General features: G+C 34.7%; 1 protein-coding gene across 5 annotated transcripts in view; it reads right to left on the reverse strand.

Moving 5' to 3' along the window:
* Positions 1 to 15,084, reverse strand: part of BRIP1 (BRCA1 interacting DNA helicase 1) — a 207,940-nt gene that overhangs the window by 38,343 nt on the left and 154,513 nt on the right. For all 5 annotated transcript variants that reach the window (XM_055090075.1, XM_024127738.2, XM_024127737.2 and 2 more), the window contains 2 exons: positions 13,191 to 13,350; positions 12,078 to 12,199 (listed from right to left, as the gene is read on the reverse strand). In XM_055090075.1, coding sequence (XP_054946050.1) covers positions 12,078 to 12,199; positions 13,191 to 13,350 — 282 coding nt within the window. The remainder of the gene's footprint in view (positions 1 to 12,077; positions 12,200 to 13,190; positions 13,351 to 15,084) is intronic.

Consider the following 15,084-nt stretch of genomic DNA (forward strand, 5'->3'; position numbering starts at 1 on the left):
CTGTCCCCCGAAACGGGAGAGGCCACACCAGTGAGAGCCCCGCGTACCGAAAAAAAAAAAAAAAAAAAAAAAAAAAACCACGATCCCAAATTTAAAGATAAATAAGAAAGAGAAATAGTCTCTATCTTCAATTAAACTAAGACATCTGTAACCTTAAACCCAAATATATGACTGTGAAAAGCAGACTAAATGACTAAGCAGAGGCGAAAGTTCAAACTGAAGTACCCACAGAGCTACTGATGGGAAATAAGCCAGTTAGGCCAGCAGGAGTCCAGAAAGGCTGAGGAAATTGATGCATAGGGAAACTGCTGGAGGATAGGTACCACGAAGATGAAATAAGAAACAAGAAACAGGAACAAGGCCTGAGATCCAGGAAACTTGGGACCCAACACAGAGGACAAGCAAATCAAATTCCTAGGATGACAGCAAAGGGAAATCTCAGGATATTGGCAGTTAAGTGAGCTTAAAGAGCAACTTAAGTCTTGACTGAAGCAGGAGATCAGAAGGCTCCAAAAGGGATGTCTTCAGGGGGAGAAAAGAGCTGACCTATTATCTGACAGGTCTCATAGGAAAACTGTATTGAGAGGTGTTGCAGATTTATTAAAGATCTCTTTAAAGATATATATATTTAAAATATTTATTTATTTATTTGGTTGTTCTGGGTCTTAGTTGTGGCAGGTGGGCTCCTTAGTTGTGGCTCACTGGCTCCTTAGTTGTGGCAATGCAAATTCTTAGTTGTGGCATGCATGTGGGATCTAGTTCCCTGACCAGGGATTGAACCCAGGCCCCCTGCATTGGGAGCGCAGAGTCTTAACCATTGTGCCACCGGAGAAGTCCCTAAAGATATTTTTAGAAGAAAAAATAAAGTTAGAGGAAGGAAGGAAATCATTTGACTACAGTGAACAATATTTTCATAGTCATGATAATGTGAATATTGACTATGGATTTAATAAAAAATTGTGATTTAACGATATTGGGAGGATGTAAGAAGGGAAAGGCGGAGTAAGTGAGCTAAAATCCTATCTCACGTAGGAAGTAAATAGTTAATGTCTAAAATTGATTATATGGATGTAAATACCAGATGAAATAGATAAAAGTGAAAGTCACTGCTTCTTAGAAGCAGGGGCTGGGAAAAGGGTAGAAGCCAAGAGATTGTTAATATAAGAAACCATCTAATGTTTTTAGTATAAATCAGGCTCTTAGTAAAAGTTTTATTGGATTTTTTCAACTTGATAAAAAATAACTAAAAAATAAATGTAGATTGTTCATTTTAATTCATGACATACACTTGTATGTTTCACTATATAAAACAATGGTGTTCAACTGAGAGTGATTTTGCCTACCAGAAGATATTGGCACTATCTGAAGACATGACATTTTTGTTTGTCACGATGGGTGAGGGAGAAACACTTGCTACTGGCATCCACAGGTAAGTCCAGAGATGCAGCTAAACATCCTACAATGCACAGGACATCACTCACAACAAAAAATTATCCTGCCCAAAATGTCACTACTGCCAAGCTAGAGAAACCCTGCTATTAAGTAATTTTAAAGAACAAATCTGGTCATTTTGATGTGATAGGAAATTACACTATGACTTATTATGTAGCTTACTGTATTCCTTGGCACACCAGGATTATCTGTCCCAAAGGTAGAAAGCATAAATTGAACTCATTCCCAAGGTATCAAACCTTAATCTCAGTGAAAAACAGGAAAGACTGATGCTGTAAACACTGAACACTGATGTCTACTACAGTTTATATTATCTTTGAGCTTAAGGCTTTATAATTGGAAAAAAACAAGTGACACACTCACCTGAAGCCCATCTATATATCTGCACCCTGTAGGCTTTAAGAGAATCTAAGTAAATTGATTAAAATCTACTATAACTAAAATTCTGCTCTGAAGAAAAAAATTAAAATTATTTTCAGAGAGGTAAAAAAACAATTCCACTGTTTCCCTTGAGGTAGTGCTACTGATTATGCTCTGTGCCAACAGAATAAGTGAAGTGTCAGTCAACCTTACAAGTCCCCAGGGTGATAAATTCACTTTTAAAACCTTCAACCTACTATGAGAGCAAAAGTAAAATATAAAGCTTAAAAATTTCTTGTTCTCACCAAAAAAAGAGATAAACACAGGAAAATAACTTCAGAATTTTTCAAAAAACAAACAAAAGTTTTATTTGCTTTATTAATTATCCAAAGGTTTAACCTGTAGCTATATTCAGGTGTGGCTTTTTTCCTAAGGAAATACAGTGATATGAGTGTTGGAAAGAAAAGGCTATCAATCAGACTTGATGAAAATTTTAAATGTTTCCTCCCCCAAACCCAAAAGATTCCTTTAAGAAATATGGGAAATTTTTTTTTAAATTTAAAAATACCTCAGCAATTCATCCATTTATTTTGTACCTTTATATTTGTTTGTTTGTTTTGCAGGAGGGATGGGAACAAAGAGTTTGGTTATCTCATTTTTCTCCGTCAAAGGCAAATTATAAGTTGTCAATGTAGATGGAATATTTAGATTTAAACTAGATTTTAATTTTTGAATTTCAAGATATACTTAGAACCTGCTTTAATAATACTTCTGGCCAAACTATCTTAAAAAAAAAAAGCTGGAAAAAAAAGTTTTCTGAGGAGGAAAAAAAGGTTTAAATAATGAGGATAAACTTATTCCAGACATTCAGAGGTGACGAGGTTTTTCTTCCATATCTGTGATTTGGCCTAAATGTTTCTAACAATTCCAACAGCAAGTTACTGGACTCCTAAATGTTAGAGTTTAGTATTACAGCCCTTTAAGTTTATATACCCAGCCATTTCCCTTGGGTAACCACATATTATTATCAGGGCTAGATCCAGGTGGGTTTCTGTATCAGATGCTACACTATAACCGGAACCCCACTACATTCTGACCTCAGGCTCTATTACTGGATCTGGTTTCCCACAGCTTAGAATAAAGTCTCAAATCCTTAAAATGGCACACAGGGCCCTAAATGATTTGGCTCCTTAATAAGTCTCCCAGCCTCTATTCACATGCCATTCTCCCCAACTCACTCTCTTCCTCAGCTTCTCTCAGTTCCTGGGAATAGCTATCATCTTTCACACCTTAGGGCCTTAGCATATGCTGTTCTATCTGCTGAGAATACTCTTATCTATTCTGCTCACCTACATAACTCCTAGCCTTCTTTCCTGTGTCAGCTGAAATATCACTTCCTCAGGAAGTCTTTGTTTACCCCTAAAGACTAGGTCAGGATCCTGTTATACATTCTCATAGTTCCTGTGACTTTTTTCTTACAGTCTTCATCACAACTGCAATTAATTGCTTCTTTATTACTTTAATTTCAACATTCCTCACAAGAGTATAAGCTCCATGAGACAAGGGGCTATAATCTGTGAATGTACCACCGTGTCACCAGTCTATAAAGTACTTGGTACTCTAGCCAGATATTCAAAAAATGGTTGTTTCACTATTCTGAATAGTCTTAATAACTTGAATAGTTTTATAATCTGGCCTTTGATGAGGTCATTCCACTTGATCAAATGTTTGTATGTTTGAATCTCAACGTAGACAAGATTCAAACCTCATTTCTCTGAGATTTGAATTTCCACCTATTTTAGGCAAATCGCTCAAAGTAAATGGATATCTGGATGGGAGGTGAAAGGTGTTGCTCAACTTCACTTTCCCTAAGTATTGGAACACCCAGACCCTATCCAACCAAAACATCCTGTTACACGTTCAAATACTTTACTAAATTATAGACATCATTAGAAGTAGCATCTTGTTTATTTCTGCACTTAACTGTACTTAGTACAAATCAGGCTCTTAGTGAAAGTTTGTTACTCAATTAATAAATGAATACTAAAACACTCAAGATCATTAACACAATGATAAAAGTGATTCAAAAGGAAAATATGAATCTACTCAAAATTATTAGGAAGGGTTTTTGTTTCTGAAATCAAGTTTGTCTTGATATACTATATAATCCCTTATTCTTATTCCCGCCTTCATTCATCTACTCAGGAATATTCATATTGCTGCCAAGGCAATAAGAATAATGAAGGAACAACATCAGTCTACTTAAAAAGAAATGTCAGATTCAAGCATTCTAATACTGCCATCATCTGATAATATTTTGACATGAAAGCACTGGTTAAATGTGCACTCAATTTTATTAATGCTGTTATCCTCTGGGGCAAGCAAGGGATAACAGCCCTTTTCTGAGGTTTATAAAACACCAAGAATGCATGGTAGCTTATAAATTTATGTGTGTTTGTTATAAAGTCAATAACTAACTTAACAAAATTAAAATAGATGCCAGTATCTTTCAATCATTAATTTTTCAAAATTGATTAAAAAATAATATACTTAAATGGTCCAGTATCGTCAGAGCTAAAAGAAGTTTCCCAAATGAAAAAAGGAATTCATAATGATTATCATATGCCAATACTGAGATAACTAATCAGATCACTATTGGAATTTTAAATAGTTTCCAAATGAAATCTATTTTGGTGACTCAACATACTATATTACTATAGCAAAACAATACACAAACATAAAATTTACTATCTTAGTTATTTTAATAATTGTAAGAGCTCTTCTGATATAGAATATTACCATCAAATTTTATTAAACCTGTTACAGAAATCTAAGATACCAACTGGAACATTTTTAAAGCATAAAAATTTTTAGGCACATGCCATGTTTTATGCATTTTTCTTCAGAGGAAAAGGCACAATACCCATGAAGGGAGAATATTTTTATATACTAACTACTAAACTGTGCTAAAGAATACAAATAAAATGGAATTTTAAACTCTAAATATCGTACCTTGCAACGTCTCACAAATTATGCCCATGCCACCAACTTGAGATGTGGATGCCTGAATTATAAAGTTGAAGGCTGTTATAAGTTTTTATATCATACTAATTGGCCAAAGGATTTGTTTTAGATATCCACTAAAAGGGCAGTGTTGTTATACTGTGGCTTAATTGCATTAAAAGAAAACAACTTTTCTTTTCTTTTAGTTATATTTTTCCACCAACATCTAATCATATAAAGGCCTTGGTTCACTCTCCCGCCCCTCAAATACTTTGCTTTAGTGCACAGAAAGTTTTCTTTTTAGCTATTACACGATTAAGTATGTCCTTATAGAATGATCAGAAGCATCTGGAAAAGGTGGAAGTGAAAAAAATCCTCACCAGGAAAGTTAGCTTAATGCTTGTCCTTCAGAGTGGCCCATTATCAACATTTCACAGTGGGTTTCTTTATTTTCAGGTCCCTGAGGTATGTGCAATAAATTATGACTTGAACTAAACAAGTCACACTTGGCTCCAAAATGAAATTTTCCTACCTCTACTTTCTAGTCCCCAAGGTGGGAAGAGGAAATCCTAGTCACAGCCAAAGAAGTCATATTTTTGGCTCTAACATACATTTTCCTGCTTCTCTAAAAGCCCAACTCTGCAGTTGAGACTACAAGAGTCTTAAGTTAGTATTTTAAACTGTATTTTAATTTTTACTTCCATAATCTGTCTCAAATTTAAGAAAAAATTTTAGTATCATAAAATTTAGATCATTGCCCTCTTTGTCCCTCTCAAATCACTTTTCTAACTTGGACACTGACCTTAACTCTTTAAAATATGAATTCAAATAAAACAATAGAGAAAACAAGACAGAAATAGATTGTTTTGTTTTCATAAGATAGAATATTTCAGGTTCTCATTTATAAATAATTTCCACTTATTTTGCATGATAGACTGAGTACTAATGTAAAAGAAAACTGTAAAGTCCTAATTGATGGTCCAGTAATTTGAAGTATTGTTTTAGGTTTGGAAGAACCATTTATGGAAATCATTTAGCTATCAATTCATTTTATAGAAAACCAGAATATGGCAGACACACCCTGAGGTGACTCCCAGAGAGTCAAGTCTTGTATAATCCTCTCACCTTGAGTGTGAGCAGAACCTGTGACTTGCTTCTAGCCAACAGAATATGGCAAGGGTGATAGGGTAGTCACTCCCTTGATTAGATCATGTTATAAGGCAAAGGCGTGAGGAAGTTACTCCTGTTATTATGTTGTTGTATGGCTCCATCTTAGGAGACTGGAGCTAGATAGTATCCTGTTGGCCTTGAATAAATAACCTGCCATGCTGTGAGAGGGCCTGTGAGAAGGCCACATAACAAGGAACTCTGAGTAGCCTGCAGGAGATGAGAGCAGCCACTGGCTAGATCAGTCCTACAACTATAAGGAACTGAACTCTGCCAACATCCTAAATGAACTAGGAAGAAGACCCCAAGAGCCAGATGAGAAAGCAGCCCAGCCAACAACACTGACTGCAGTTTTGCAGAAACGTGAGCAAAGGACCCAGCTAAGCCACACCCAGGCTCCTACCCATGGAAACTGTGACATAAGAAATGTGTGCTGTTTTAAGCCACTATGTTTGTGGTAATTTGTAACACAACAATAGAACACTAATATAAACAGTGACAGCCAGTATAATTAATATACTCTCTCCATTATTATGTTCTACTATGTACTAGGGTGTAAAATGCTATTGGAATTGAGTATTCCCTTCATAACTCCTTTAATGATTTATGATTGTAACAACATACTGTACTGCCTTATTATAAGTCATATTAATGTTTACTACTGTCCTAGTCATTATCATCAAATAATGATTACTATCATTATGATGCCTTATTAAAGAGTCCAGGAATGGAGGGTTGCTGTTTTTTAATAACAATGTTAAGTAAAACAAACAACAAAACCAAATACTGGGCTTCCCTGGTGGCGCAGTGGTTGAGAGTCCGCCTGCCGATAATACTATTTTGATAACTTATATTAAATATATTGAACTTTTAGTTTTATTTTAGTTAATTTTACTTTAATATTTAGTATATATTTAATAGTTATATTTAAATATATAAGTATATATATTTAAGACTTTAAATATAAACATATTAAATAATAAACATGTTTAATCATTAATTAAATCAATTTATTGAATACTCACTATATTCCAGGGCAATATTTAATTGTAGAGACAAAGATATTTAAGAAATTGTCCTAATCCTTGAAGTAATCTAACAGATTATAAAACATATTTATAAACACTAATATATAATATAATGAAGGCAGTGTAAGTATGTGCTTTAGGAAGTAATAAAAAACACTGGTAAAAATAACTATGTAGGTAAATATAAAAGCCAATATTATCATACTTTTGGTTTGTAACTTTTTTTTCATGTGATTTAAAAGGCAAATGCATAAAATGATAATCGTAAATTATGTTAATGGCCTGTGCTCCGCAACAGGAGAGGCCACAACAGTGAGAGGCCCACGTAACGCAAAAAAAAAAAAAAAAAAAACAAAACCAAATACTATTTTGATAACATATTAAATATATTGAACTTTTAGTTTTATTTTAGTTAATTTTACTTTAATATTTAGTATATATTTAATAGTTATATTTAAATATATAAGTATATATATTTAAGACTTTAAATATAAACATATTAAATAATAAACATGTTTAATCATTAATTAAATCAATTTATTGAATACTCACTATATTCCAGGGCAATATTTAATTGTAGAGACAAAGATATTTAAGAAATTGTCCTAATCCTTGAAGTAATCTAACAGATTATAAAACATATTTATAAACACTAATATATAATATAATGAAGGCAGTGTAAGTATGTGCTTTAGGAAGTAATAAAAAACACTGGTAAAAATAACTATGTAGGTAAATATAAAAGCCAATATTATCATACTTTTGGTTTGTAACTTTTTTTTCATGTGATTTAAAAGGCAAATGCATAAAATGATAATCGTAAATTATGTTAATGGCACACAATGTATAAAGATGTAATCTATGACAATAACAATATAAAAAGGGAGAGACAGAGATTAACCCCAAGGTAACACTAATCCCCAAGGTAACACTAAGAAAATAACTAAAAAATATACACAAAAGGAAAGAAGGGAATCAACATAGTACATAGCCAAAAACAGCTAAACACAAAAAAGGCAATAATGAATGAACTGAGGAACAAAAAGCACATAAGACATGCAGAAAACAAATAGTTAAATGGTAAAACAAGCCCTTCCTTATCAGTAATTACTTTAAACATAAATGGATTAAACTCTCCAACAGAAAGGACTTCCCTGGTGGCTCGGTGGTTACGAATCCGCCTGCCAATGCAGGGGACATGGGTTCAAGCCCTGGTCTGGGAAGATCCTACATGCCGTGGAGCAACTAAGCCCATGTGCCACACCTACTGAGCCTGCGCTCTAGAGCCCACGAGTCACAACTACTGAGCCTGCGAGCCACAACTACTGAAGCCCGCACACCTAGAGCCCGTGCTCCACAGCAAGATAAGCCACCACAATGAGATGCCCGCGCACCGTAGAGTAGCCCCTGCTCGATTCAACTAGAGAAAGCCCACAAGCAGCATCGAACACCCAACGCAGCCAAAAATAAATTAATTAATTAAAAAAAAACATGATCCAACTATATGATGTATACAAGAGACTCATTTTAGATATAAGGAAGTTAGATTCATTTTACAACATATACAAAACTTTACTCAAAATGGATCAAATATTTAAATTTAAGAGCAAAAACTATGAAACTCTTTGACAAAAAACATTAGGGGCAAATCTGCATGACCATGATTTGGAAATGTTTTCCTAAATATAACACCAGAAACACAGGCAACAACAACAAAAAATGAAGTGGGCTTACTAAAATTTCAAACTTTTTATTTCTTTTATATCTTATAGAAATGTACTATTATTTTCAATAACTTGTTTGATCATTTATAAATTTTAAGAAATCCATAATGGTGCTCTGAGTTATTTCAGATACTCAGATATTTCAGGTACTATTATATTCTGGTCATTTCCAGAAGCTAAAAGTCCTTAATTATTATAAAAATTACATATCTATACTCTTAAAGCTTATAAACATCAGTCTTTTGAATGAATGCTTTATAAATATCCTTTAGTTATTTAAAAAAAAGCCCAGGACTCTTTTTTGGAGTCCTTATTCTAAGCCCTTTGCCATGTGTGGTGGAAAATACCCCCTCCCCCCAGCCCCGCCACTGCTGTTGACTTTGGGCTTGGGCATGTGACATGCTTTGGGCAATATGTTAGTAGATGTGACATAAGCAGGTATTTGAAAAGTGCTTACACAGTCAAGCCTGCTCTCTTGTACCTCTGCCATTGCACTAACATGTTTTGGCTGGTCTGTTGGTCCACAAAGGATGAGATCCATCAGCAGAGCTGATCCAGTTGAGTACAACCTATGTTGGTCAAACCATAGCAGGGTGACTGAGCCCAGCTGAAATCATCTGTTGCCCACCCCACCCTCATAGATGCTGACCCACAGTAAATGACTGGTATTTTAAGCCACTGAGTTTTAGAATTGTTTGTTAGACAGGAAGAAGTGATCCAGACATATGCAAAAAGAAATACACTTCCAAGTGTTTCCAATAATGACTTTTCCTCTTTATCTGTCTGTCCCTTGATCCTGCAGCTCAGACTACTCTTAGGTCCACCCTACTTGTCCCTTTTAGGAACCACTAGGGAAACTCCTTTAGAATCACCCTCCTCTCCTCCCTATGCAGACCTCATTGAAGCTTCTGTTATTTTGTTATTTTATACAACTAGAGCCATTGGAATTCAAATAAGCACAACTATGACAAGAAGGACTATTACTGAGGAATGTCAGAGCAGGTCACTGGTATCTTTTTTTTTAAACGACAGACTGAGATATTGCCTGGGAAGAACTTATCCTGAGGAAAGAAAGCATTAAGAAATCCAAGATTGGTGCAATAACAACACCCAGAATCACAGCTGTTGGGAATGACAGTAGAGAAAACAGAAGGTAAATGTAATTTTTTTTTTCTTCACAAGTAACACTTTATTTAATTTTAAGGATTTTTCAAAGAATAACATAATAAACACCTGTGTTCTCCCCATATTTTCTTTAAGCTTGTTTTTTAGTAAAACAGCTATTATAGGAAAAGCTAAAGTCCCTTTTGATAATTACCCCCAATATCATTCCTTTCTCTTCTCATACATAATCACTATTAAGAGTTTGATGTGAATTCTTTCAGGGCTTGTTACTTTGTGAGTGTAATATTTAGTACAACCTAGTTATTAGCCATAAAGCTCCTTTTCCAGCTCTCAAGGACTCATACATAGGTCCAGGAATGAAAGAAGATACAAGCACAAGTTGAAAGAGCTAGTTTTAGGGGGAAAAATTTATATTTAAGACGTGGGAAGAATGCGTGGTAGAAAGTGTGGGAAAGAGATTCTCTCCACTTAAACAAAGCAGCATTAGTACAGTAATATAGGTCCAAGGTAAAATGATAAGACATCAAAAAAAGACAGTACCACTGCCGACAGCAGTGCAATCAGCAGAACTCAGCTTCAGTGGAATGAGCACTAACACTACTGATGGTGAACACAACAGTTTTCTTGAGAGGATGTCTACTGTTTCATCAGTAGTAGTAGTCAGAGGCAGCATTAGCCGCTTTAGAATAGGAGCCCTGGGAATGGTCCTCAGCACTCTCAGTGGTAGCACTGGTGGCTGGATAAAGGCAGTAGAAGCCACCGAAGTTACTGTAGGCTGAAAGGATTAAATACCTCCTGAGGACTTTCAGAAATTTTGCCAAGGTCCAGAGGTTAGGGAAGAGTAGAAGCTAACTAGAGAAATATTATTTCTGTTAATACTATAAAATTCACAGTGTCTAGTAACATATTATCAGTAAAGAACATAACTGCCTAGGGAAAGAATTCTTGTTTTAGTAGGAGATCCTAACAGGTTGTATCCTGGGAGGGATATGGATTATACTCAATGGAGTCAGCTCAGTGGCCAGAAAACCTCAAGTCTTGGTCTCAGGTTGCTAGCAACTTCAAATTCCTGTAGGAAGTAAAAGAAAATCCTCCCCGATAAAGATAACATCACCTTAGGCTTCAAATTATTACTACAAATAATTTTTCAAGTATGTTTAGCAAACAATTAGCGATAATGAAGCAAAACTCCTGTTTCTGACCAACGTAGAATACCTGGTTTAGGAATATCCCTCCCACTGTAAGTAACTGTAAAACTGGACAAAACAGATAAAGCAACTGCTTTTAGGGAGTAGACACCAGGCAGCCTAAAACTGTAATCTCAGAGATAAGCTAATCTCCTAAAATCCATTAGGTGAACTCTCAGCTCTCTTCCTAGGTATAATTTTCCAACAGTAGCACAGAACACTGAAGTACAAGCAGAGTATGGTGTTTCTGCCGAGCTGAAGTGGAAAATATCAGAACTTGAAACAGCGAAAATCACTAAGATCTGCAGGGCAAGGCATGGCATTGGAGAGAATGGTGATAGATAGAGAAAGGGCCCTAGAATTCCCCGGGGGCTCCCTGTCAGTCTGTGGCTAAGAGTTTGATAAAACACAAATTGCTGGGCTCTACCTCCAAAGCTTCTGATTCAGTAGGTCTGGATGGAGCCTGGAAATATATATTTCTATTAAGTTCCCAGATAATAGTCATGCTCCCGACCCAGGACCACACTTTGAAAATCACTCTTATTAAGCAGAAGACAGGGTAAGTTAAAAATAAAATAAACCCGTATCTCCTAAACCTTTCTCACTCATTCTGAGTCACTACAGCATTAAAATAATATGTCTGGGGCTTCCCTGGTGGCGCAGTGGTTGAGAATCCGCCTGCCAGTGCAGGGGATATGGCTTTGAGCCCTGGTCCGGGAAGATCTCACATGCCACAGAGCAACTAAGCCTGTGTGCCACAACTACTGAGCCCGTACTCTAGAGCCTGTGCGCTTAGAGCCCGTGCTCTGCAACAAGAGAAGCCATCACAATGAAGAGTAGCCCCCGCTCGCCACAACTACAGAAAAGCCTGTGTGCAGCAACCAAGACCCAATGCAGCCAAAAATAAATAAATAAAATTTTTAAAAAATAAAATAAAATGCCTGAGGATAGAAGAAAAATGTCTAATTAAACTTACACAAAATCAACAACTTCTGTGATAAATAAAACTTGTTAAGGCTTTGCTGGCCTACCTGTAGATCTTTCACATTTGGAAAAGGAATTCCTATTGTTATGACAGCACGGGCGTTGTCATCTGAGAAATCCAGACCCTCACTCACTTTACCACGACAAACTGCCACCAGGAGGGCGCCATCTTAAGCAACAGAATATCAACATTTTTATAAGCACACTCAAATTTCCAGAAATTCTTATTCTTGTCGTTTTGAAAAGATCGGATTATTAAGTAATTATAATACCAAATTTTAAAGAATCAAAATTAAAAACTATTGTAAAGTTTTTAAAATTCAATGTCTTCAAATAAATGAAAGAAACAAAATTACATTTAGGTAGAACCAATTTATAAACTGTGTATCTCCCAGTTAAACTATACAGAAAAACCATGTCAGAGTAGTAACTTGCATGTGAACTGAGCAACTGTGAACCAACTGTTTTAACTTTAAAATACTGAAATTGAAATCACTACCTTTACCACCAGAATGTAAAGTTATCAGAATGATTTAAATAACTCTAATATATACTATATATCATATTGAATCAATATTATATTGAAAAGTATTTAAAACACACATACACAGAATACTCTGTGTATAATCTTACCATACAAGGATATTGACAATTGTGTTATAACATCTTTATGATGTTGCACCTATTAGCCCTTCTTGTCAAACTTTTTATGGGCATTCTCTAACTTTGAAATTTAGCCTTCAGTTATGTTTTGAAAACTCAAGTTTACCTTATGTAATAAAATATAAGCACAAAGTGTATTTTTTACATAAAAATATAGGGCTCATTTGGCTAGTAAGGAAGATATTAATGCATACTCTACCTACCTTCTTTAACAAAACATTTTAGTTAGCGTAAGGAAGTCTATGGGATAATACCTGAACGCATGCCATTTCATAAAACTGAATTGGCATCTTCAAGTGAAAATATTCATAGGAGAACAACTCCAAATAAAAGAATTTCTTTAACCTATTTTCTTTTCACTCAGGATTATAAAATATAATTTTTCTCAAGTGCAATTCATTTAAAAAAGATAACACATATAACATTCTAACAGCACCAACTTTTCACTTTATGGGAAAAATGTTTTTTTCACTGACCATCGAATAATTTCCAATTACCTTTTTCTCCTTTGTACTTGATCGCATCATAGTACATCTGCAGTAATTCATCAAAATCAGTTTTTTCTCCTCTCTGTGGTTCTACAATGACTGTCTTCACCAGCTCCAGATTATGCCATACACCAGTGGAGAGCCAACGTTCTTTTAACTTTTCTAATAACTGGAAAGGGGAAAGAAAAAAAAAGTTTTTTTGTGTGTCCAACTGAACTTACATTTATTTGTTGAAAGACAATGTGACTACAATGGCAAGAGTATTAACCTTTCTGTGTTTGACTCCATAAAATGAGGAAAACAATTATGTCATAGAGTTGTTATTGGGTACATTCATTAACCGATATAGAAAGCTTTGAATGATGTCTGGCACACAGTAAGAGCTCCATAGATGTTAGCTGTTGTGGCTGCTGTTACCATTACTATTACTACTAACATTACTGCTGCTACTGCTACTACTTCTATCATTGCTATCTTAGGGATTTCAAAAGCAGGAAAAAATTATTTTGTCAAAATTCATAAATTTTAAGTTATCTCTAAATCTAAGGTGAAGTTCTTAATATCTTTAACTAAAGATACTTTAAATGAAGATTCTTTAAGATCATTTTACCTAGTCCATAGGCAGCTATGCTGTTTGAAAATTTGATCATCATTAATAAACTGAATTGAGTAAATATATAAACAGAGACTCAGGTAGCCAACAAGTAGAAAATATAAAGGCACAAATGGAACATTTACAAAAATAAACGTGCTAGATTACGAAAGGACTTTCAACAAATTTCCAAGAATCCTTATCAGATTAACCACATATTCTAACAACAATGCAATTTTAGATTAAAAGTCAATAATATAAAGTTAGTGGGAAAAAACAAACATACAAGCCTGACACTAAAGATTGTATTCTTAAAAAGCATATGTGTTATATGTCAATTATATTTCAATAAAGCTGGAAGAAAAAGAAAATAAATAACAACAAAAAAGAACATATGGTTTACAATTCATTTTATTTTTTTGGCTGCACCACACAGCATGCAGGATCTTAGTTCCTTAACAAGGGATCAAACCCGTGCCCCATGCAGTGGAAGCACAAAGTCCTAACCACTGGACCGCCAGGGAATTCCCAAGAACATATGGTTTAGAGAGGAAAACACAATAGAATTCATGATATGAATTTCTTTAGATATGAATGATATCTTTAGATATGAATGATATCTTTAGATATGAATGATAAAAAAAACCACCCATAATTCAAAACATGTGGGATGCAGTAAAGGTAATACTTAGAAATATGCTTATAACTTGAAATGTATTTATTAAAAAAATTTTAAACTAACGGAATTAAGCATTCTTTTTAAGAAGCTAGAAAATTAAACAGAAAATGCAAAGAAAGCAGAAGTTAATAAACATAAGAGCCGAAATAAATTAAAAAAGACAAAAGCCAATAGTAGAGATTATTATGATTTAAACTGAACTGCTTTACCTACTTGTTTTATGCAGAGTTCTATGCAATATGGACCAATTATTACAATACAGGCAAGCACCAAGAAACTACTCCAAATTCTCTAGAGAACAAAAACTAATTTTTATAAGATGGTTTATTTCCTCAGAATTTTACCTTATCTATTTTCAGAAATAATCTTATTAAGATTAAAAAACAAAATTTTTTAAAAATCACTGCTATGATCTAAATGTTGGTGGTCCTCCAAAATCATTTTTTGAAATCCTAATCCCCAAAGATGAAGGTATTAGGAAGTGGGGTCTTTAAAGGTGATTAGGTCATGAGGGAGGAACTTTCACAAATGGGATTAGTACTCTTATAAAAAAGATCCCAGGGCTTCCCTGGTGGCGCAGTGGTTGAGAGTCCGCCTGCCGATGCAGGGGACACGGGTTCGTGCCCCGGTCC

Source organism: Physeter macrocephalus, chromosome 14, assembly GCF_002837175.3.
Source record: "Physeter macrocephalus isolate SW-GA chromosome 14, ASM283717v5, whole genome shotgun sequence".
In the NCBI taxonomy this organism is placed as follows: domain Eukaryota; kingdom Metazoa; phylum Chordata; class Mammalia; order Artiodactyla; family Physeteridae; genus Physeter; species Physeter macrocephalus.